This window comes from Peromyscus eremicus, chromosome 17 (genome assembly GCF_949786415.1).
Source record: "Peromyscus eremicus chromosome 17, PerEre_H2_v1, whole genome shotgun sequence".
In the NCBI taxonomy this organism is placed as follows: Eukaryota; Metazoa; Chordata; class Mammalia; order Rodentia; family Cricetidae; genus Peromyscus; species Peromyscus eremicus.
The window spans coordinates 44,716,786-44,736,743 of NC_081433.1; the positions used below are offsets into that span (position 1 = coordinate 44,716,786).

General features: G+C 55.6%; 6 protein-coding genes across 6 annotated transcripts in view; all 6 read left to right on the forward strand.

Annotated features, from left to right (window-relative positions):
• The window catches only part of LOC131894217 (putative elongin-A3 member C), a 1,307-nt gene extending 480 nt beyond the window's left edge, over nt 1–827 (forward strand). Inside the window, exon 2 of the mRNA XM_059244448.1 lies at nt 42–827. Coding sequence (XP_059100431.1) covers nt 42–827 — 786 coding nt within the window. The remainder of the gene's footprint in view (nt 1–41) is intronic.
• A 2,033-nt stretch (nt 828–2,860) lies between these two features.
• On the forward strand, nt 2,861–4,459 carry LOC131894218 (elongin-A3 member D-like). Its single transcript, XM_059244449.1, has 2 exons — nt 2,861–3,188; nt 3,459–4,459. The coding sequence occupies exons 1-2, from the start codon at nt 2,861–2,863 to the stop codon at nt 4,457–4,459; spliced, it is 1,329 nt and encodes a 442-aa protein (XP_059100432.1).
• A 2,004-nt stretch (nt 4,460–6,463) lies between these two features.
• On the forward strand, nt 6,464–8,062 carry LOC131894219 (elongin-A2-like). The gene is made up of 2 exons (XM_059244450.1): nt 6,464–6,791; nt 7,062–8,062. The coding sequence occupies exons 1-2, from the start codon at nt 6,464–6,466 to the stop codon at nt 8,060–8,062; spliced, it is 1,329 nt and encodes a 442-aa protein (XP_059100433.1).
• Nucleotides 8,063–10,063: 2,001 nt separating this feature from the next.
• LOC131894220 (elongin-A2-like) lies at nt 10,064–11,662 on the forward strand. The gene is made up of 2 exons (XM_059244451.1): nt 10,064–10,391; nt 10,662–11,662. Exons 1-2 carry the CDS (start codon nt 10,064–10,066, stop codon nt 11,660–11,662), a joined length of 1,329 nt encoding a protein of 442 aa, XP_059100434.1.
• Nucleotides 11,663–13,679: 2,017 nt separating this feature from the next.
• LOC131894221 (elongin-A2-like) lies at nt 13,680–15,278 on the forward strand. Its single transcript, XM_059244452.1, has 2 exons — nt 13,680–14,007; nt 14,278–15,278. The coding sequence occupies exons 1-2, from the start codon at nt 13,680–13,682 to the stop codon at nt 15,276–15,278; spliced, it is 1,329 nt and encodes a 442-aa protein (XP_059100435.1).
• A 1,993-nt stretch (nt 15,279–17,271) lies between these two features.
• LOC131894222 (elongin-A2-like) lies at nt 17,272–18,870 on the forward strand. The gene is made up of 2 exons (XM_059244453.1): nt 17,272–17,599; nt 17,870–18,870. Exons 1-2 carry the CDS (start codon nt 17,272–17,274, stop codon nt 18,868–18,870), a joined length of 1,329 nt encoding a protein of 442 aa, XP_059100436.1.
• Nucleotides 18,871–19,958: the final 1,088 nt, after the last annotated feature.

Below are 19,958 nucleotides of genomic sequence, written 5' to 3' on the forward strand. Positions count from 1 at the left end.
GCCTCAACTCTCACAGCTCTCCTCCTTGCTCTGCTCTGCAGCAGCAGCTGACTGGGTGCAAGAGGAGGGGAAAAAGCATCCGGAAAGCTGAGGAGGCCCTTAGCCCTGGAGCCAAGGTGCCCCTTGGCAAGGCTCCAAGTTGCCAAGATCCCAACGACACTGGCGTCCTCGCTGGGCATCCCCTTGCACAAGAGGCTTCCAGTCTCCAAGATGGCTTCCCGCTGGGTGGCCCGGAGCACTCTTCCTTGCACACTGACCAAGACTTGGTCTTGGCTTGGGTGCGCAGGACCCACTTCAAGACGCCAGTCTATTCGGGTCGTGCACCTGCCAGGCTCCTGCAGAACTCGCAGCGAGGGCGCCTTGCTGAACCCCTTGACTGCCCCTGGAAAACTGGCTGCCAAGACACAGCGGAAGAAAGTGAGCCCTGGCAGCAAGGGGAGGAGTCCCGTCACCAGACACAGACACACAGGGGCAAGGCAATGCACACCAAGACTGCCAGCGCCACAATCCTGCAGCTGCAGGAGTCTCCTGAGCTGAGGCTGCAAGCTCTGAGAGCCCGCCTCCAAGGCGCGCAAGCCAAGAAGCCCGGAGGCCGCCAAACCAAGATGATAGCCTTCCAGGCTCAAGGTTCAAGACTCTGCCCAGGCCAGCAGGCAGAGTCTGCAGCCCGAGGGGCCGCCTCCTCCGAAATGAGCAGCCGCCAGGAGGCCTCTGCCCAGCGCCCGCCACGGAGGGCTCCCTGCAACAAGAGCCAGCCTAAGAAGAGACCTGCCCCGCTCATGGCCAAGGTCCTCAGGGATTACAAGAAGAAGCTCTCTCGGAGGTGACCCGAGGATGCTCTCTGCCCTGGAATTGCTGGCAATCACTCTGAACCAGACCTGCTCTCTCCTTTGGCCGGAAAGGGCGCCCGCCAGCCCGCCAGCCCGCCAGCCCGCCAGCCCGCCCACCCGCTGCTGCCAGCCCGCCCGGTTGGAGAGCCCAGACTTTGCAGAGCCTGCTCCTGGGGTCTCTGCTCCTGCTCAAGCTCCTGGCCGCCCTCTCCGGGGAACCTGGGCAGGCTTCCCTGCCTGCTCCGGAGACACACAGGCCGCGCTTTCCGCCCACCTGGGAGCGCCTAGACTGCCATCCGCAAAAAGACCTGGCTTCCCAGAGCAAACACTCCACTTGGCACTTTGGACTTTCCCTCCACCCAATCGCTTCCCAAGAACTCCAGTGCCCAACACCTTGGCGTCAAAGAAAATAAATAAATAAATAAATAAATAAATAAACAAACAAACAAACGAATGAATGAATGAATAAATAAATAAATAGATAGATAGAGAGTTACATAGATAGATGGTGGATAGGTACATACATAGATACATACATAGATACATACATAGATACATACATAGATACATACATAAATAGATAAACAAACAAACAAACAAACAAATAAATAAGTAAGAAAGAAAGAAGAGCACCAAGAACCCAGACCTTCCTTTGCCTTCCTCTTCCATTGGAACTCAGTGGTTGCAGAGGGACACACTCAACTTCTTGATTCACCCGTGCAGTCAATTTACAAACAGCTAAGGATTGAAGCTGATTCCAGCCCCTCCTCATCCCCAGTCAGGACTGCACCTTTCCTTCCATCACCTAACTAATCCCTTAAAAAGATCATTGTGCACACATCCCTACAGATCAACATATAGAGAAATGGATACCAGACTTCTAGATTCAAAGATACATAAAGAGCTGATACATAAATATAGCAGGAGAGTTCGGCATGTAGTCCACAAGCACCAAAAGGTAAAATTGAAACAAGAGAAGCTAAAACTGAGTCCAAAGAAAAGGCAATGAAATTGAACATCAAGATCCTAAAAAGAAAGTATGTAGGTGAAACTCTGTGTCTGTTTGGCTGTGTGGGTGTGTAAAAAAAGTGGATAAGGGTGGGTTGTGGTGACACACCCATTTAATCTCAGCCCTCAGGGAGGCAGAGGCAGGTGGATCTCTGTAAGTTCCAGACCAGCCTGGTCTACAAAGCAAGTTCCAGGACAGCCAGGGCTGTTACACAGAGAAACCCTATGTGCAAAAACCAAAAAAAAAAAATAAATAAAAAAATATTGGGGCAAGGAGGAGAAAAGGATATTGGTGTGTGTGTGTGTGTGTGTGTGTGTGTGTGTGTGTGTGTGCACGTGCATGTGCTAGTGTGTCTGTGAGTGAAAGAGAGAGAGAGAAGGAGTGGGAGAGAAACCTAGAAAGGAAGAGCAAGTGAGTGAAAGAGGGAGCGAGACCAAGAGAGAGTAAGAGAGAGAGACAGGGTGGTGGGTGTGGCAGAATGGATTCCATCTTTTTGTGGCACAAGCAGTGTGACTAGTTGCCCTCTATGGGATGCACCCTAGGCTGGCATGAACCGCTTGTGAGCGCACTGTGCCCAAAGCAGACAGAAGTTCCTACTTAGGGTCCCAAGTGGCAGGGGTCACCTGTAAGGGAGACAGTGGCCTGGAACCCATCAGGTCTCTGTGCTTGTTTTCTCCCCCTCCCCGCGGGCCCCCACCCCCCAGGAGATGAAGATCAGGCAAGAGATTTGGTCTGTGGGTGTGGCTTAGAGACCTGTAAGTCGGAAAGGGCGTGCCCAGCCGATGCAGCCTAGGTGTTTGATTGGACAGCGGTGAGGGAGCTCGGCCCACCCACCGCCTTCAAAGCAAGGGGGGGAGGGAGGGTCGGGCAGAGCAGCAGTGAGGCAGAGAGTGCCAGCTGACTCGCAGGCCAGCCCAGTGTCCTCTGCTCCTGAGAGCCCGTCGTCGCGTCCCCAGGCAGAGGGCTTGTCCAGTCAACCTTGGGGCTTCCGGGGTGCCCCCTCGGGTCTTCATCAGTGGACATGGAGGCCGCCTCCTCCAGCGCAGAAGCCCTGCTGGAGCTGCAGCGGCACCTGTGCACGGAGACAGAGCCAAGCAAGCTCTACCAAACCCTCCAGAAACTCTCTTCCCTGCCCAAGCTCCGTGACACCCTGGCACAGATGAACTTCGAGCAGACCATGGAGCTCTTGAGGAAAGAGCAGCTCCTGGTCCCCTTCGCCAAGGACTTAGCGGCCATTTGGTCAGAGAGGTCCCAGTTGGAGCCCCATCCTGAGCCGGACCGGGGGGACTTTGCCTTCGCCTTGAGCCTGATGACGTTGCGGCCCAGAAACTGTCCAGAAGACAAGCCCCGTGAGTCCGCGCCAAGGAAACACAGACAAGATGGGACAGAGGTTTGCCAAGTGAGCAGCAGCAGCAGCAGGAGCAGCAGCAGCAGCAGCAGGAGCAGCAGCAGCAAACACTCAAGTCCTGTCCGGAGCCTGAGCCCGAGCCCGAGCCCGAGCCCGAGCCCGAGCCCGGTACTTGGAGCGAGCCTAAGCCCACACACAAGCCTCCAGCGAAGGGTGACTAGAAGCCCAAGGCTGGAGCCAAGAGGAAGCAAGAGGCCAAGAGTGTCCTTAGGGGAGCCACAGCTAGCTGCACAGAAGCGGGTGCCTGTGGCAAAGCCCCGAGGAAGTAGAGAGGAGCCCTGGCGCTTCCAAGTGGCCAAGGCCATCTCCAGCGAGTCAGGTGCTGGGGGAAAGACTCCAGGCCACTGGATGGAGGAAGGGGCCCCAGCTGATCCTTTGGAGGCCTGCCTCAACTCTCACAGCTCTCCTCCTTCCTCTGCTCTGCAGCTGCAGCTGACTGGGTGCAAGGGGAGGGGAAAAAGCACCCTGAAAGCTGAGGAGGCCCTTAGCCCTGGAGCCAAGGTGCCCCTTGGCAAGTCTCCGAGTTGCCAAGATCCCAACGACACTGGCGTCCTCGCTGGGCATCCCCTTGCACAAGAGGCTTCCAGTCTCCAAGATGGCTTCCCGCTGGGTGGCCCGGAGCACTCTTCCTTGCACACTGACCAAGACTTGGTCTTGGCTTGGGTGCGCAGGACCCACTTCAAGACGCCAGTCTATTCGGGTCGTGCACCTGCCAGGCTCCTGCAGAACTCGCAGCGAGGGCGCCTTGCTGAACCCCTTGACTGCCCCTGGAAAACTGGCTGCCAAGACGCAGCGGAAGAAAGTGAGCCCTGGCAGCAAGGGGAGGAGTCCCGTCACCAGACACAGACACACAGGGGCAAGGCAATGCACACCAAGACTGCCAGCGCCACAGTCCTCCAGCTGCAGGAGTCTCCTGAGCTGAGGCTGCAAGCTCTGAGAGCCCGCCTCCAAGGCGCGCAAGCCAAGAAGCCCGGAGGCCGCCAAACCAAGATGATAGCCTTCCAGGCTCAAGGTTCAAGACTCTGCCCAGGCCAGCAGGCAGAGTCTGCAGCCCGAGGGGCCGCCTCCTCCGAAATGAGCAGCCGCCAGGAGGCCTCTGCCCAGCGCCCGCCACGGAGGGCTCCCTGCAACAAGAGCCAGCCTAAGAAGAGACCTGCCCCGCTCATGGCCAAGGTCCTCAGGGATTACAAGAAGAAGCTCTCTCGGAGGTGACCCGAGGATGCTCTCTGCCCTGGAATTGCTGGCAATCACTCTGAACCAGACCTGCTCTCTCCTTTGGCCGGAAAGGGCGCCCGCCAGCCCGCCAGCCCGCCAGCCCGCCAGCCCGCCCACCCGCTGCTGCCAGCCCGCCCGGTTGGAGAGCCCAGACTTTGCAGAGCCTGCTCCTGGGGTCTCTGCTCCTGCTCAAGCTCCTGGCCGCCCTCTCCGGGGAACCTGGGCAGGCTTCCCTGCCTGCTCCCCAGACACACAGGCGGCGCTTTCCGCCCACCTGGGAGCGCCTAGACTGCCATCCGCAAAAAGACCTGGCTTCCCAGAGCAAACACTCCACTTGGCACTTTGGACTTTCCCTCCACCCAATCGCTTCCCAAGAACTCCAGTGCCCAACACCTTGGCGTCAAAGGAAATAAATAAATAAATAAATAAATAAATAAATAAATAAATAAATAAATAAATAAATGAATGAATGAATAAATAAATAAATAGATAGATAGAGAGTTACATAGATAGATGGTGGATAGATACATACATAGATACATACATAGATACATACATAGATACATACATAAATAGATAAACAAACAAACAAACAAATAAGTAAGAAAGAAAGAAGAGCACCAAGAACCCAGACCTTCCTTTGCGTTCCTCTTCCATTGGAACGCGGTGGTTGCAGAGGGACACACTCAACTTCTTGATTCACTCGTGCAGTCAATTTACAAACAGCTAAGGATTGAAGCTGATTCCAGCCCCTCCTCATCCCCAGTCGGGACTGCACCTTTCCTTCCATCACCTAACTAATCCGTTAAAAAGATCATTGTGCACACATCCCTACAGATCAACATATAGAGAAATGGATACCAGACTTCTAGATTCAAAGATACATAAAGAGCTGATACATAAATATAGCAGGAGAGTTCGGCATGTAGTCCACAAGCACCAAAAGGTAAAATTGAAACAAGAGAAGCTAAAACTGAGTCCAAAGAAAAGGCAATGAAATTGAACATCAAGATCCTAAAAAGAAAGTATGTAGGTGAAACTATGTGTCTGTTTGGCTGTGTGGGTGTGTAAAAAAAGTGGATAAGGGTGGGTTGTGGTGACACACCCATTTAATCTCAGCCCTCAGGGAGGCAGAGGCAGGTGGATCTCTGTAAGTTCCAGACCAGCCTGGTCTACAAAGCAAGTTCCAGGACAGCCAGGGCTGAGAAACCCTATGTGCAAAAACCAAAAAAAAAAAAAAAATATTGGGGCGAGGAGGGGAAAAAGATATTGGTGTGTGTGTGTGTGTGTGTGTGTGTGTGTGTGTGTGTGCACGTGCATGTGCTAGTGTGTCTGTGAGTGAAAGAGAGAGAGAGAAGGAGTGGGAGAGAAACCTAGAAAGGAAGAGCAAGTGAGTGAAAGAGGGAGCGAGACCAAGAGAGAGTAAGAGAGAGAGACAGGGTGGTGGGTGTGGCAGAATGGATTCCATCTTTTTGTGGCACAAGCAGTGTGACTAGTTGCCCTCTATGGGATGCACCCTAGGCTGGCATGAACCGCTTGTGAGCGCACTGTGCCCAAAGCAGACAGAAGTTCCTACTTAGGGTCCCAAGTGGCAGGGGTCACCTGTAAGGGAGACAGTGGCCTGGAACCCATCAGGTCTCTGTGCTTGTTTTCTCCCCCTCCCCGCGGGCCCCCACCCCCCCAGGAGATGAAGATCAGGCAAGAGATTTGGTCTGTGGGTGTGGCTTAGAGACCTGTAAGTCGGAAAGGGCGTGCCCAGCCGATGCAGCCTAGGTGTTTGATTGGACAGCGGTGAGGGAGCTCGGCCCACCCACCGCCTTCAAAGCAAGGGGGGGAGGGAGGGTCGGGCAGAGCAGCAGTGAGGCAGAGAGTGCCAGCTGACTCGCAGGCCAGCCCAGTGTCCTCTGCTCCTGAGAGCCCGTCGTCGCGTCCCCAGGCAGAGGGCTTGTCCAGTCAACCTTGGGGCTTCCGGGGTGCCCCCTCGGGTCTTCATCAGTGGACATGGAGGCCGCCTCCTCCAGCGCAGAAGCCCTGCTGGAGCTGCAGCGGCACCTGTGCACGGAGACAGAGCCAAGCAAGCTCTACCAAACCCTCCAGAAACTCTCTTCCCTGCCCAAGCTCCGTGACACCCTGGCACAGATGAACTTCGAGCAGACCATGGAGCTCTTGAGGAAAGAGCAGCTCCTGGTCCCCTTCGCCAAGGACTTAGCGGCCATTTGGTCAGAGAGGTCCCAGTTGGAGCCCCATCCTGAGCCGGACCGGGGGGACTTTGCCTTCGCCTTGAGCCTGATGACGTTGCGGCCCAGAAACTGTCCAGAAGACAAGCCCCGTGAGTCCGCGCCAAGGAAACACAGACAAGATGGGACAGAGGTTTGCCAAGTGAGCAGCAGCAGCAGCAGGAGCAGCAGCAGCAGCAGCAGGAGCAGCAGCAGCAAACACTCAAGTCCTGTCCGGAGCCTGAGCCCGAGCCCGAGCCCGAGCCCGAGCCCGAGCCCGGTACTTGGAGCGAGCCTAAGCCCACACACAAGCCTCCAGCGAAGGGTGACTAGAAGCCCAAGGCTGGAGCCAAGAGGAAGCAAGAGGCCAAGAGTGTCCTTAGGGGAGCCACAGCTAGCTGCACAGAAGCGGGTGCCTGTGGCAAAGCCCCGAGGAAGTAGAGAGGAGCCCTGGCGCTTCCAAGTGGCCAAGGCCATCTCCAGCGAGTCAGGTGCTGGGGGAAAGACTCCAGGCCACTGGATGGAGGAAGGGGCCCCAGCTGATCCTTTGGAGGCCTGCCTCAACTCTCACAGCTCTCCTCCTTCCTCTGCTCTGCAGCTGCAGCTGACTGGGTGCAAGGGGAGGGGAAAAAGCACCCTGAAAGCTGAGGAGGCCCTCAGCCCTGGAGCCAAGGTGCCCCTTGGCAAGTCTCCGAGTTGCCAAGATCCCAACGACACTGGCGTCCTCGCTGGGCATCCCCTTGCACAAGAGGCTTCCAGTCTCCAAGATGGCTTCCCGCTGGGTGGCCCGGAGCACTCTTCCTTGCACACTGACCAAGACTTGGTCTTGGCTTGGGTGCGCAGGACCCACTTCAAGACGCCAGTCTATTCGGGTCGTGCACCTGCCAGGCTCCTGCAGAACTCGCAGCGAGGGCGCCTTGCTGAACCCCTTGACTGCCCCTGGAAAACTGGCTGCCAAGACGCAGCGGAAGAAAGTGAGCCCTGGCAGCCAGGGGAGGAGTCCCGTCACCAGACACAGACACACAGGGGCAAGGCAATGCACACCAAGACTGCCAGCGCCACAATCCTCCAGCTGCAGGAGTCTCCTGAGCTGAGGCTGCAAGCTCTGAGAGCCCGCCTCCAAGGCGCGCAAGCCAAGAAGCCCGGAGGCCGCCAAACCAAGATGATAGCCTTCCAGGCTCAAGGTTCAAGACTCTGCCCAGGCCAGCAGGCAGAGTCTGCAGCCCGAGGGGCCGCCTCCTCCGAAATGAGCAGCCGCCAGGAGGCCTCTGCCCAGCGCCCGCCACGGAGGGCTCCCTGCAACAAGAGCCAGCCTAAGAAGAGACCTGCCCCGCTCATGGCCAAGGTCCTCAGGGATTACAAGAAGAAGCTCTCTCGGAGGTGACCCGAGGATGCTCTCTGCCCTGGAATTGCTGGCAATCACTCTGAACCAGACCTGCTCTCTCCTTTGGCCGGAAAGGGCGCCCGCCAGCCCGCCAGCCCGCCAGCCCGCCAGCCCGCCCACCCGCTGCTGCCAGCCCGCCCGGTTGGAGAGCCCAGACTTTGCAGAGCCTGCTCCTGGGGTCTCTGCTCCTGCTCAAGCTCCTGGCCGCCCTCTCCGGGGAACCTGGGCAGGCTTCCCTGCCTGCTCCCCAGACACACAGGCGGCGCTTTCCGCCCACCTGGGAGCGCCTAGACTGCCATCCTCAAAAAGACCTGGCTTCCCAGAGCAAACACTCCACTTGGCACTTTGGACTTTCCCTCCACCCAATCGCTTCCCAAGAACTCCAGTGCCCAACACCTTGGCGTCAAAGGAAATAAATAAATAAATAAATAAATAAATAAATAAATAAATAAACAAATAAATAAATGAATGAATGAATAAATAAATAAATAGAGAGATAGAGAGTTACATAGATAGATGGTGGATAGATACATACATAGATACATACATAGATACATACATAGATACATACATAAATAGATAAACAAACAAACAAACAAATAAGTAAGAAAGAAAGAAGAGCACCAAGAACCCAGACCTTCCTTTGCGTTCCTCTTCCATTGGAACGCGGTGGTTGCAGAGGGACACACTCAACTTCTTGATTCACTCGTGCAGTCAATTTACAAACAGCTAAGGATTGAAGCTGATTCCAGCCCCTCCTCATCCCCAGTCGGGACTGCACCTTTCCTTCCATCCCTAACTAATCCGTTAAAAAGATCATTGTGCACACATCCCTACAGATCAACATATAGAGAAATGGATACCAGACTTCTAGATTCAAAGATACATAAAGAGCTGATACATAAATATAGCAGGAGAGTTCGGCATGTAGTCCACAAGCACCAAAAGGTAAAATTGAAACAAGAGAAGCTAAAACTGAGTCCAAAGAAAAGGCAATGAAATTGAACATCAAGATCCTAAAAAGAAAGTATGTAGGTGAAACTATGTGTCTGTTTGGCTGTGTGGGTGTGTAAAAAAAGTGGATAAGGGTGGGTTGTGGTGACACACCCATTTAATCTCAGCCCTCAGGGAGGCAGAGGCAGGTGGATCTCTGTAAGTTCCAGACCAGCCTGGTCTACAAAGCAAGTTCCAGGACAGCCAGGGCTGAGAAACCCTATGTGCAAAAACCAAAAAAAAAAAAAAAAATATTGGGGCGAGGAGGGGAAAAAGATATTGGTGTGTGTGTGTGTGTGTGTGTGTGTGTGTGTGTGTGCACGTGCATGTGCTAGTGTGTCTGTGAGTGAAAGAGAGAGAGAGAAGGAGTGGGAGAGAAACCTAGAAAGGAAGAGCAAGTGAGTGAAAGAGGGAGCGAGACCAAGAGAGAGTAAGAGAGAGAGACAGGGTGGTGGGTGTGGCAGAATGGATTCCATCTTTTTGTGGCACAAGCAGTGTGACTAGTTGCCATCTATGGGATGCACCCTAGGCTGGCATGAACCGCTTGTGAGCGCACTGTGCCCAAAGCAGACAGAAGTTCCTACTTAGGGTCCCAAGTGGCAGGGGTCACCTGTAAGGGAGACAGTGGCCTGGAACCCATCAGGTCTCTGTGCTTGTTTTCTCCCCCTCCCCGCGGGCCCCCACCCCCCAGGATTTGAAGATCAGGCAAGAGATTTGGTCTGTGGGTGTGGCTTAGAGACCTGTAAGTCGGAAAGGGCGTGCCCAGCCAATGCAGCCTAGGTGTTTGATTGGGCAGCGGTGAGGGAGCTCGGCCCACCCACCGCCTTCAAAGCAAGGGGGGGAGGGAGGGTCGGGCAGAGCAGCAGTGAGGCAGAGAGTGCCAGCTGACTCGCAGGCCAGCCCAGTGTCCTCTGCTCCTGAGAGCCCGTCGTCGCGTCCCCAGGCAGAGGGCTTGTCCAGTCAACCTTGGGGCTTCCGGGGTGCCCCCTCGGGTCTTCATCAGTGGACATGGAGGCCGCCTCCTCCAGCGCAGAAGCCCTGCTGGAGCTGCAGCGGCACCTGTGCACGGAGACAGAGCCAAGCAAGCTCTACCAAACCCTCCAGAAACTCTCTTCCCTGCCCAAGCTCCGTGACACCCTGGCACAGATGAACTTCGAGCAGACCATGGAGCTCTTGAGGAAAGAGCAGCTCCTGGTCCCCTTCGCCAAGGACTTAGCGGCCATTTGGTCAGAGAGGTCCCAGTTGGAGCCCCATCCTGAGCCGGACCGGGGGGACTTTGCCTTCGCCTTGAGCCTGATGACGTTGCGGCCCAGAAACTGTCCAGAAGACAAGCCCCGTGAGTCCGCGCCAAGGAAACACAGACAAGATGGGACAGAGGTTTGCCAAGTGAGCAGCAGCAGCAGCAGGAGCAGCAGCAGCAGCAGCAGGAGCAGCAGCAGCAAACACTCAAGTCCTGTCCGGAGCCTGAGCCCGAGCCCGAGCCCGAGCCCGAGCCCGAGCCCGGTACTTGGAGCGAGCCTAAGCCCACACACAAGCCTCCAGCGAAGGGTGACTAGAAGCCCAAGGCTGGAGCCAAGAGGAAGCAAGAGGCCAAGAGTGTCCTTAGGGGAGCCACAGCTAGCTGCACAGAAGCGGGTGCCTGTGGCAAAGCCCCGAGGAAGTAGAGAGGAGCCCTGGCGCTTCCAAGTGGCCAAGGCCATCTCCAGCGAGTCAGGTGCTGGGGGAAAGACTCCAGGCCACTGGATGGAGGAAGGGGCCCCAGCTGATCCTTTGGAGGCCTGCCTCAACTCTCACAGCTCTCCTCCTTCCTCTGCTCTGCAGCTGCAGCTGACTGGGTGCAAGGGGAGGGGAAAAAGCACCCTGAAAGCTGAGGAGGCCCTCAGCCCTGGAGCCAAGGTGCCCCTTGGCAAGTCTCCGAGTTGCCAAGATCCCAACGACACTGGCGTCCTCGCTGGGCATCCCCTTGCACAAGAGGCTTCCAGTCTCCAAGATGGCTTCCCGCTGGGTGGCCCGGAGCACTCTTCCTTGCACACTGACCAAGACTTGGTCTTGGCTTGGGTGCGCAGGACCCACTTCAAGACGCCAGTCTATTCGGGTCGTGCACCTGCCAGGCTCCTGCAGAACTCGCAGCGAGGGCGCCTTGCTGAACCCCTTGACTGCCCCTGGAAAACTGGCTGCCAAGACGCAGCGGAAGAAAGTGAGCCCTGGCAGCCAGGGGAGGAGTCCCGTCACCAGACACAGACACACAGGGGCAAGGCAATGCACACCAAGACTGCCAGCGCCACAATCCTCCAGCTGCAGGAGTCTCCTGAGCTGAGGCTGCAAGCTCTGAGAGCCCGCCTCCAAGGCGCGCAAGCCAAGAAGCCCGGAGGCCGCCAAACCAAGATGATAGCCTTCCAGGCTCAAGGTTCAAGACTCTGCCCAGGCCAGCAGGCAGAGTCTGCAGCCCGAGGGGCCGCCTCCTCCGAAATGAGCAGCCGCCAGGAGGCCTCTGCCCAGCGCCCGCCACGGAGGGCTCCCTGCAACAAGAGCCAGCCTAAGAAGAGACCTGCCCCGCTCATGGCCAAGGTCCTCAGGGATTACAAGAAGAAGCTCTCTCGGAGGTGACCCGAGGATGCTCTCTGCCCTGGAATTGCTGGCAATCACTCTGAACCAGACCTGCTCTCTCCTTTGGCCGGAAAGGGCGCCCGCCAGCCCGCCAGCCCGCCAGCCCGCCAGCCCGCCAGCCCGCCCACCCGCTGCTGCCAGCCCGCCCGGTTGGAGAGCCCAGACTTTGCAGAGCCTGCTCCTGGGGTCTCTGCTCCTGCTCAAGCTCCTGGCCGCCCTCTCCGGGGAACCTGGGCAGGCTTCCCTGCCTGCTCCCCAGACACACAGGCGGCGCTTTCCGCCCACCTGGGAGCGCCTAGACTGCCATCCGCAAAAAGACCTGGCTTCCCAGAGCAAACACTCCACTTGGCACTTTGGACTTTCCCTCCACCCAATCGCTTCCCAAGAACTCCAGTGCCCAACACCTTGGCGTCAAAGGAAATAAATAAATAAATAAATAAATAAATAAATAAATAAACAAATAAATAAATGAATGAATGAATAAATAAATAAATAGAGAGATAGAGAGTTACATAGATAGATGGTGGATAGATACATACATAGATACATACATAGATACATACATAGATACATACATAAATAGATAAACAAACAAACAAACAAATAAGTAAGAAAGAAAGAAGAGCACCAAGAACCCAGACCTTCCTTTGCGTTCCTCTTCCATTGGAACGCGGTGGTTGCAGAGGGACACACTCAACTTCTTGATTCACTCGTGCAGTCAATTTACAAACAGCTAAGGATTGAAGCTGATTCCAGCCCCTCCTCATCCCCAGTCGGGACTGCACCTTTCCTTCCATCACCTAACTAATCCGTTAAAAAGATCATTGTGCACACATCCCTACAGATCAACATATAGAGAAATGGATACCAGACTTCTAGATTCAAAGATACATAAAGAGCTGATACATAAATATAGCAGGAGAGTTCGGCATGTAGTCCACAAGCACCAAAAGGTAAAATTGAAACAAGAGAAGCTAAAACTGAGTCCAAAGAAAAGGCAATGAAATTGAACATCAAGATCCTAAAAAGAAAGTATGTAGGTGAAACTATGTGTCTGTTTGGCTGTGTGGGTGTGTAAAAAAAGTGGATAAGGGTGGGTTGTGGTGACACACCCATTTAATCTCAGCCCTCAGGGAGGCAGAGGCAGGTGGATCTCTGTAAGTTCCAGACCAGCCTGGTCTACAAAGCAAGTTCCAGGACAGCCAGGGCTGAGAAACCCTATGTGCAAAAACCAAAAAAAAAAAATATATATATATATTGGGGCGAGGAGGGGAAAAAGATATTGGTGTGTGTGTGTGTGTGTGTGTGTGTGTGTGTGTGTGTGTGTGCACGTGCATGTGCTAGTGTGTCTGTGAGTGAAAGAGAGAGAGAGAAGGAGTGGGAGAGAAACCTAGAAAGGAAGAGCAAGTGAGTGAAAGAGGGAGCGAGACCAAGAGAGAGTAAGAGAGAGAGACAGGGTGGTGGGTGTGGCAGAATGGATTCCATCTTTTTGTGGCACAAGCAGTGTGACTAGTTGCCCTCTATGGGATGCACCCTAGGCTGGCATGAACCGCTTGTGAGCGCACTGTGCCCAAAGCAGACAGAAGTTCCTACTTAGGGTCCCAAGTGGCAGGGGTCACCTGTAAGGGAGACAGTGGCCTGGAACCCATCAGGTCTCTGTGCTTGTTTTCTCCCCCTCCCCGCGGGCCCCCACCCCCCAGGAGATGAAGATCAGGCAAGAGATTTGGTCTGTGGGTGTGGCTTAGAGACCTGTAAGTCGGAAAGGGCGTGCCCAGCCGATGCAGCCTAGGTGTTTGATTGGACAGCGGTGAGGGAGCTCGGCCCACCCACCGCCTTCAAAGCAAGGGGGGGAGGGAGGGTCGGGCAGAGCAGCAGTGAGGCAGAGAGTGCCAGCTGACTCGCAGGCCAGCCCAGTGTCCTCTGCTCCTGAGAGCCCGTCGTCGCGTCCCCAGGCAGAGGGCTTGTCCAGTCAACCTTGGGGCTTCCGGGGTGCCCCCTCGGGTCTTCATCAGTGGACATGGAGGCCGCCTCCTCCAGCGCAGAAGCCCTGCTGGAGCTGCAGCGGCACCTGTGCACGGAGACAGAGCCAAGCAAGCTCTACCAAACCCTCCAGAAACTCTCTTCCCTGCCCAAGCTCCGTGACACCCTGGCACAGATGAACTTCGAGCAGACCATGGAGCTCTTGAGGAAAGAGCAGCTCCTGGTCCCCTTCGCCAAGGACTTAGCGGCCATTTGGTCAGAGAGGTCCCAGTTGGAGCCCCATCCTGAGCCGGACCGGGGGGACTTTGCCTTCGCCTTGAGCCTGATGACGTTGCGGCCCAGAAACTGTCCAGAAGACAAGCCCCGTGAGTCCGCGCCAAGGAAACACAGACAAGATGGGACAGAGGTTTGCCAAGTGAGCAGCAGCAGCAGCAGGAGCAGCAGCAGCAGCAGCAGGAGCAGCAGCAGCAAACACTCAAGTCCTGTCCGGAGCCTGAGCCCCAGCCCGAGCCCGAGCCCGAGCCCGAGCCCGGTACTTGGAGCGAGCCTAAGCCCACACACAAGCCTCCAGCGAAGGGTGACTAGAAGCCCAAGGCTGGAGCCAAGAGGAAGCAAGAGGCCAAGAGTGTCCTTAGGGGAGCCACAGCTAGCTGCACAGAAGCGGGTGCCTGTGGCAAAGCCCCGAGGAAGTAGAGAGGAGCCCTGGCGCTTCCAAGTGGCCAAGGCCATCTCCAGCGAGTCAGGTGCTGGGGGAAAGACTCCAGGCCACTGGATGGAGGAAGGGGCCCCAGCTGATCCTTTGGAGGCCTGCCTCAACTCTCACAGCTCTCCTCCTTCCTCTGCTCTGCAGCTGCAGCTGACTGGGTGCAAGGGGAGAGGAAAAAGCACCCTGAAAGCTGAGGAGGCCCTCAGCCCTGGAGCCAAGGTGCCCCTTGGCAAGTCTCCGAGTTGCCAAGATCCCAACGACACTGGCGTCCTCGCTGGGCATCCCCTTGCACAAGAGGCTTCCAGTCTCCAAGATGGCTTCCCGCTGGGTGGCCCGGAGCACTCTTCCTTGCACACTGACCAAGACTTGGTCTTGGCTTGGGTGCGCAGGACCCACTTCAAGACGCCAGTCTATTCGGGTCGTGCACCTGCCAGGCTCCTGCAGAACTCGCAGCGAGGGCGCCTTGCTGAACCCCTTGACTGCCCCTGGAAAACTGGCTGCCAAGACGCAGCGGAAGAAAGTGAGCCCTGGCAGCCAGGGGAGGAGTCCCGTCACCAGACACAGACACACAGGGGCAAGGCAATGCACACCAAGACTGCCAGCGCCACAATCCTCCAGCTGCAGGAGTCTCCTGAGCTGAGGCTGCAAGCTCTGAGAGCCCGCCTCCAAGGCGCGCAAGCCAAGGAGCCTGGAGGCCGCCAAACCAAGATGATAGCCTTCCAGGCTCAAGGTTCAAGACTCTGCCCAGGCCAGCAGGCAGAGTCTGCAGCCCGAGGGGCCGCCTCCTCCGAAATGAGCAGCCGCCAGGAGGCCTCTGCCCAGCGCCCGCCACGGAGGGCTCCCTGCAACAAGAGCCAGCCTAAGAAGAGACCTGCCCCGCTCATGGCCAAGGTCCTCAGGGATTACAAGAAGAAGCTCTCTCGGAGGTGACCCGAGGATGCTCTCTGCCCTGGAATTGCTGGCAATCACTCTGAACCAGACCTGCTCTCTCCTTTGGCCGGAAAGGGCGCCCGCCAGCCCGCCAGCCCGCCAGCCCGCCAGCCCGCCCACCCGCTGCTGCCAGCCCGCCCGGTTGGAGAGCCCAGACTTTGCAGAGCCTGCTCCTGGGGTCTCTGCTCCTGCTCAAGCTCCTGGCCGCCCTCTCCGGGGAACCTGGGCAGGCTTCCCTGCCTGCTCCCCAGACACACAGGCGGCGCTTTCCGCCCACCTGGGAGCGCCTAGACTGCCATCCTCAAAAAGACCTGGCTTCCCAGAGCAAACACTCCACTTGGCACTTTGGACTTTCCCTCCACCCAATCGCTTCCCAAGAACTCCAGTGCCCAACACCTTGGCGTCAAAGGAAATAAATAAATAAATAAATAAATAAATAAATAAATAAACAAACAAATAAATAAATGAATGAATGAATAAATAAATAAATAGAGAGATAGAGAGTTACATAGATAGATGGTGGATAGATACATACATAGATACATACATAGATACATACATAAATAGATAAACAAACAAACAAACAAATAAGTAAGAAAGAAAGAAGAGCACCAAGAACCCAGACCTTCCTTTGCGTTCCTCTTCCATTGGAACGCGGTGGTTGCAGAGGGACACACTCAACTTCTTGATTCACTCGTGCAGTCAATTTACAAACAGCTAAGGATTGAAGCTGATTCCAGCCCCTCCTCATCCCCAGTCGGGACTGCACCTTTCCTTCCATCACCTAACTAATCCGTTAAAAAGATCATTGTGCACACATCCCTACAGATCAACATATAGAGAAATGGATACCAGACTTCTAGATTCAAAGATACATAAAGAGCTGATACATAAATATAGCAGGAGAGTTCGGCATGTAGTCCACAAGCACCAAAAGGTAAAATTGAAACAAGAGAAGCTAAAACTGAGTCCAAAGAAAAGGCAATGAAATTGAACATCAAGATCCTAAAAAGAAAGTATGTAGGTGAAACTATGTGTCTGTTTGGCTGTGTGGGTGTGTAAAAAAAGTGGATAAGGGTGGGTTGTGGTGACACACCCATTTAATCTCAGCCCTCAGGGAGGCAGAGGCAGGTGGATCTCTGTAAGTTCCAGACCAGCCTGGTCTACAAAGCAAGTTCCAGGACAGCCAGGGCTGAGAAACCCTATGTGCAAAAACCAAAAAAAAAAAAAAAAAATATTGGGGCGAGGAGGGGAAAAAGATATTGGTGTGTGTGTGTGTGTGTGTGTGTGTGTGTGTGTGTGTGCACGTGCATGTGCTAGTGTGTCTGTGAGTGAAAGAGAGAGAGAGAAGGAGTGGGAGAGAAACCTAGAAAGGAAGAGCAAGTGAGTGAAAGAGGGAGCGAGACCAAGAGAGAGTAAGAGAGAGAGACAGGGTGGTGGGTGTGGCAGAATGGATTCCATCTTTTTGTGGCACAAGCAGTGTGACTAGTTGCCCTCTATGGGATGCACCCTAGGCTGGCATGAACCGCTTGTGAGCGCACTGTGCCCAAAGCAGACAGAAGTTCCTACTTAGGGTCCCAAGTGGCAGGGGTCACCTGTAAGGGAGACAGTGGCCTGGAACCCATCAGGTCTCTGTGCTTGTTTTCTCCCCCTCCCCGCGGGCCCCCACCCCCCAGGAGATGAAGATCAGGCAAGAGATTTGGTCTGTGGGTGTGGCTTAGAGACCTGTAAGTCGGAAAGGGCGTGCCCAGCCGATGCAGCCTAGGTGTTTGATTGGACAGCGGTGAGGGAGCTCGGCCCACCCACCGCCTTCAAAGCAAGGGGGGGAGGGAGGGTCGGGCAGAGCAGCAGTGAGGCAGAGAGTGCCAGCTGACTCGCAGGCCAGCCCAGTGTCCTCTGCTCCTGAGAGCCCGTCGTCGCGTCCCCAGGCAGAGGGCTTGTCCAGTCAACCTTGGGGCTTCCGGGGTGCCCCCTCGGGTCTTCATCAGTGGACATGGAGGCCGCCTCCTCCAGCGCAGAAGCCCTGCTGGAGCTGCAGCGGCACCTGTGCACGGAGACAGAGCCAAGCAAGCTCTACCAAACCCTCCAGAAACTCTCTTCCCTGCCCAAGCTCCGTGACACCCTGGCACAGATGAACTTCGAGCAGACCATGGAGCTCTTGAGGAAAGAGCAGCTCCTGGTCCCCTTCGCCAAGGACTTAGCGGCCATTTGGTCAGAGAGGTCCCAGTTGGAGCCCCATCCTGAGCCGGACCGGGGGGACTTTGCCTTCGCCTTGAGCCTGATGACGTTGCGGCCCAGAAACTGTCCAGAAGACAAGCCCCGTGAGTCCGCGCCAAGGAAACACAGACAAGATGGGACAGAGGTTTGCCAAGTGAGCAGCAGCAGCAGCAGGAGCAGCAGCAGCAGCAGCAGGAGCAGCAGCAGCAAACACTCAAGTCCTGTCCGGAGCCTGAGCCCGAGCCCGAGCCCGAGCCCGAGCCCGAGCCCGGTACTTGGAGCGAGCCTAAGCCCACACACAAGCCTCCAGCGAAGGGTGACTAGAAGCCCAAGGCTGGAGCCAAGAGGAAGCAAGAGGCCAAGAGTGTCCTTAGGGGAGCCACAGCTAGCTGCACAGAAGCGGGTGCCTGTGGCAAAGCCCCGAGGAAGTAGAGAGGAGCCCTGGCGCTTCCAAGTGGCCAAGGCCATCTCCAGCGAGTCAGGTGCTGGGGGAAAGACTCCAGGCCACTGGATGGAGGAAGGGGCCCCAGCTGATCCTTTGGAGGCCTGCCTCAACTCTCACAGCTCTCCTCCTTCCTCTGCTCTGCAGCTGCAGCTGACTGGGTGCAAGGGGAGGGGAAAAAGCACCCTGAAAGCTGAGGAGGCCCTCAGCCCTGGAGCCAAGGTGCCCCTTGGCAAGTCTCCGAGTTGCCAAGATCCCAACGACACTGGCGTCCTCGCTGGGCATCCCCTTGCACAAGAGGCTTCCAGTCTCCAAGATGGCTTCCCGCTGGGTGGCCCGGAGCACTCTTCCTTGCACACTGACCAAGACTTGGTCTTGGCTTGGGTGCGCAGGACCCACTTCAAGACGCCAGTCTATTCGGGTCGTGCACCTGCCAGGCTCCTGCAGAACTCGCAGCGAGGGCGCCTTGCTGAACCCCTTGACTGCCCCTGGAAAACTGGCTGCCAAGACGCAGCGGAAGAAAGTGAGCCCTGGCAGCCAGGGGAGGAGTCCCGTCACCAGACACAGACACACAGGGGCAAGGCAATGCACACCAAGACTGCCAGCGCCACAATCCTCCAGCTGCAGGAGTCTCCTGAGCTGAGGCTGCAAGCTCTGAGAGCCCGCCTCCAAGGCGCGCAAGCCAAGGAGCCTGGAGGCCGCCAAACCAAGATGATAGCCTTCCAGGCTCAAGGTTCAAGACTCTGCCCAGGCCAGCAGGCAGAGTCTGCAGCCCGAGGGGCCGCCTCCTCCGAAATGAGCAGCCGCCAGGAGGCCTCTGCCCAGCGCCCGCCACGGAGGGCTCCCTGCAACAAGAGCCAGCCTAAGAAGAGACCTGCCCCGCTCATGGCCAAGGTCCTCAGGGATTACAAGAAGAAGCTCTCTCGGAGGTGACCCGAGGATGCTCTCTGCCCTGGAATTGCTGGCAATCACTCTGAACCAGACCTGCTCTCTCCTTTGGCCGGAAAGGGCGCCCACCAGCCCGCCAGCCCGCCAGCCCGCCAGCCCGCCAGCCCGCCCACCCGCTGCTGCCAGCCCGCCCGGTTGGAGAGCCCAGACTTTGCAGAGCCTGCTCCTGGGGTCTCTGCTCCTGCTCAAGCTCCTGGCCGCCCTCTCCGGGGAACCTGGGCAGGCTTCCCTGCCTGCTCCCCAGACACACAGGCGGCGCTTTCCGCCCACCTGGGAGCGCCTAGACTGCCATCCGCAAAAAGACCTGGCTTCCCAGAGCAAACACTCCACTTGGCACTTTGGACTTTCCCTCCACCCAATCGCTTCCCAAGAACTCCAGTGCCCAACACCTTGGCGTCAAAGGAAATAAATAAATAAATAAATAAATAAATAAATAAATAAATAAATAAATAAATGAATGAATAAATAAATAAATAGATAGATAGAGAGTTACATAGATAGATGGTGGATAGATACATACATAGATACATACATAGATACATACATAGATACATACATAAATAGATAAACAAACAAACAAACAAATAAGTAAGAAAGAAAGAAGAGCACCAAGAACCCAGACCTTCCTTTGCGTTCCTCTTCCATTGGAACGCGGTGGTTGCAGAGGGACACACTCAACTTCTTGATTCACTCGTGCAGTCAATTTACAAACAGCTAAGGATTGAAGCTGATTCCAGCCCCTCCTCATCCCCAGTCGGGACTGCACCTTTCCTTCCATCACCTAACTAATCCGTTAAAAAGATCATTGTGCACACATCCCTACAGATCAACATATAGAGAAATGGATACCAGACTTCTAGATTCAAAGATACATAAAGAGCTGATACATAAATATAGCAGGAGAGTTCGGCATGTAGTCCACAAGCACCAAAAGGTAAAATTGAAACAAGAGAAGCTAAAACTGAGTCCAAAGAAAAGGCAATGAAATTGAACATCAAGATCCTAAAAAGAAAGTATGTAGGTGAAACTATGTGTCTGTTTGGCTGTGTGGGTGTGTAAAAAAAGTGGATAAG

Excerpts from the sequence above, each read along its gene's own strand:
- LOC131894218 (XM_059244449.1), top strand. The coding sequence starts at position 2,861 with ATGGAGGCCGCCTCCTCCAGCGCAGAAGCCCTGCTGGAGCTGCAGCGG. Across the intron at positions 3,189-3,458 it reads CTGTCCAGAAGACAAGCCCC|GGGAGCCACAGCTAGCTGCA; the intron begins GTGAGTCCGCGC and ends GAGTGTCCTTAG.
- LOC131894219 (XM_059244450.1), top strand. The coding sequence starts at position 6,464 with ATGGAGGCCGCCTCCTCCAGCGCAGAAGCCCTGCTGGAGCTGCAGCGG. Across the intron at positions 6,792-7,061 it reads CTGTCCAGAAGACAAGCCCC|GGGAGCCACAGCTAGCTGCA; the intron begins GTGAGTCCGCGC and ends GAGTGTCCTTAG.
- LOC131894220 (XM_059244451.1), top strand. The coding sequence starts at position 10,064 with ATGGAGGCCGCCTCCTCCAGCGCAGAAGCCCTGCTGGAGCTGCAGCGG. Across the intron at positions 10,392-10,661 it reads CTGTCCAGAAGACAAGCCCC|GGGAGCCACAGCTAGCTGCA; the intron begins GTGAGTCCGCGC and ends GAGTGTCCTTAG.
- LOC131894221 (XM_059244452.1), top strand. The coding sequence starts at position 13,680 with ATGGAGGCCGCCTCCTCCAGCGCAGAAGCCCTGCTGGAGCTGCAGCGG. Across the intron at positions 14,008-14,277 it reads CTGTCCAGAAGACAAGCCCC|GGGAGCCACAGCTAGCTGCA; the intron begins GTGAGTCCGCGC and ends GAGTGTCCTTAG.
- LOC131894222 (XM_059244453.1), top strand. The coding sequence starts at position 17,272 with ATGGAGGCCGCCTCCTCCAGCGCAGAAGCCCTGCTGGAGCTGCAGCGG. Across the intron at positions 17,600-17,869 it reads CTGTCCAGAAGACAAGCCCC|GGGAGCCACAGCTAGCTGCA; the intron begins GTGAGTCCGCGC and ends GAGTGTCCTTAG.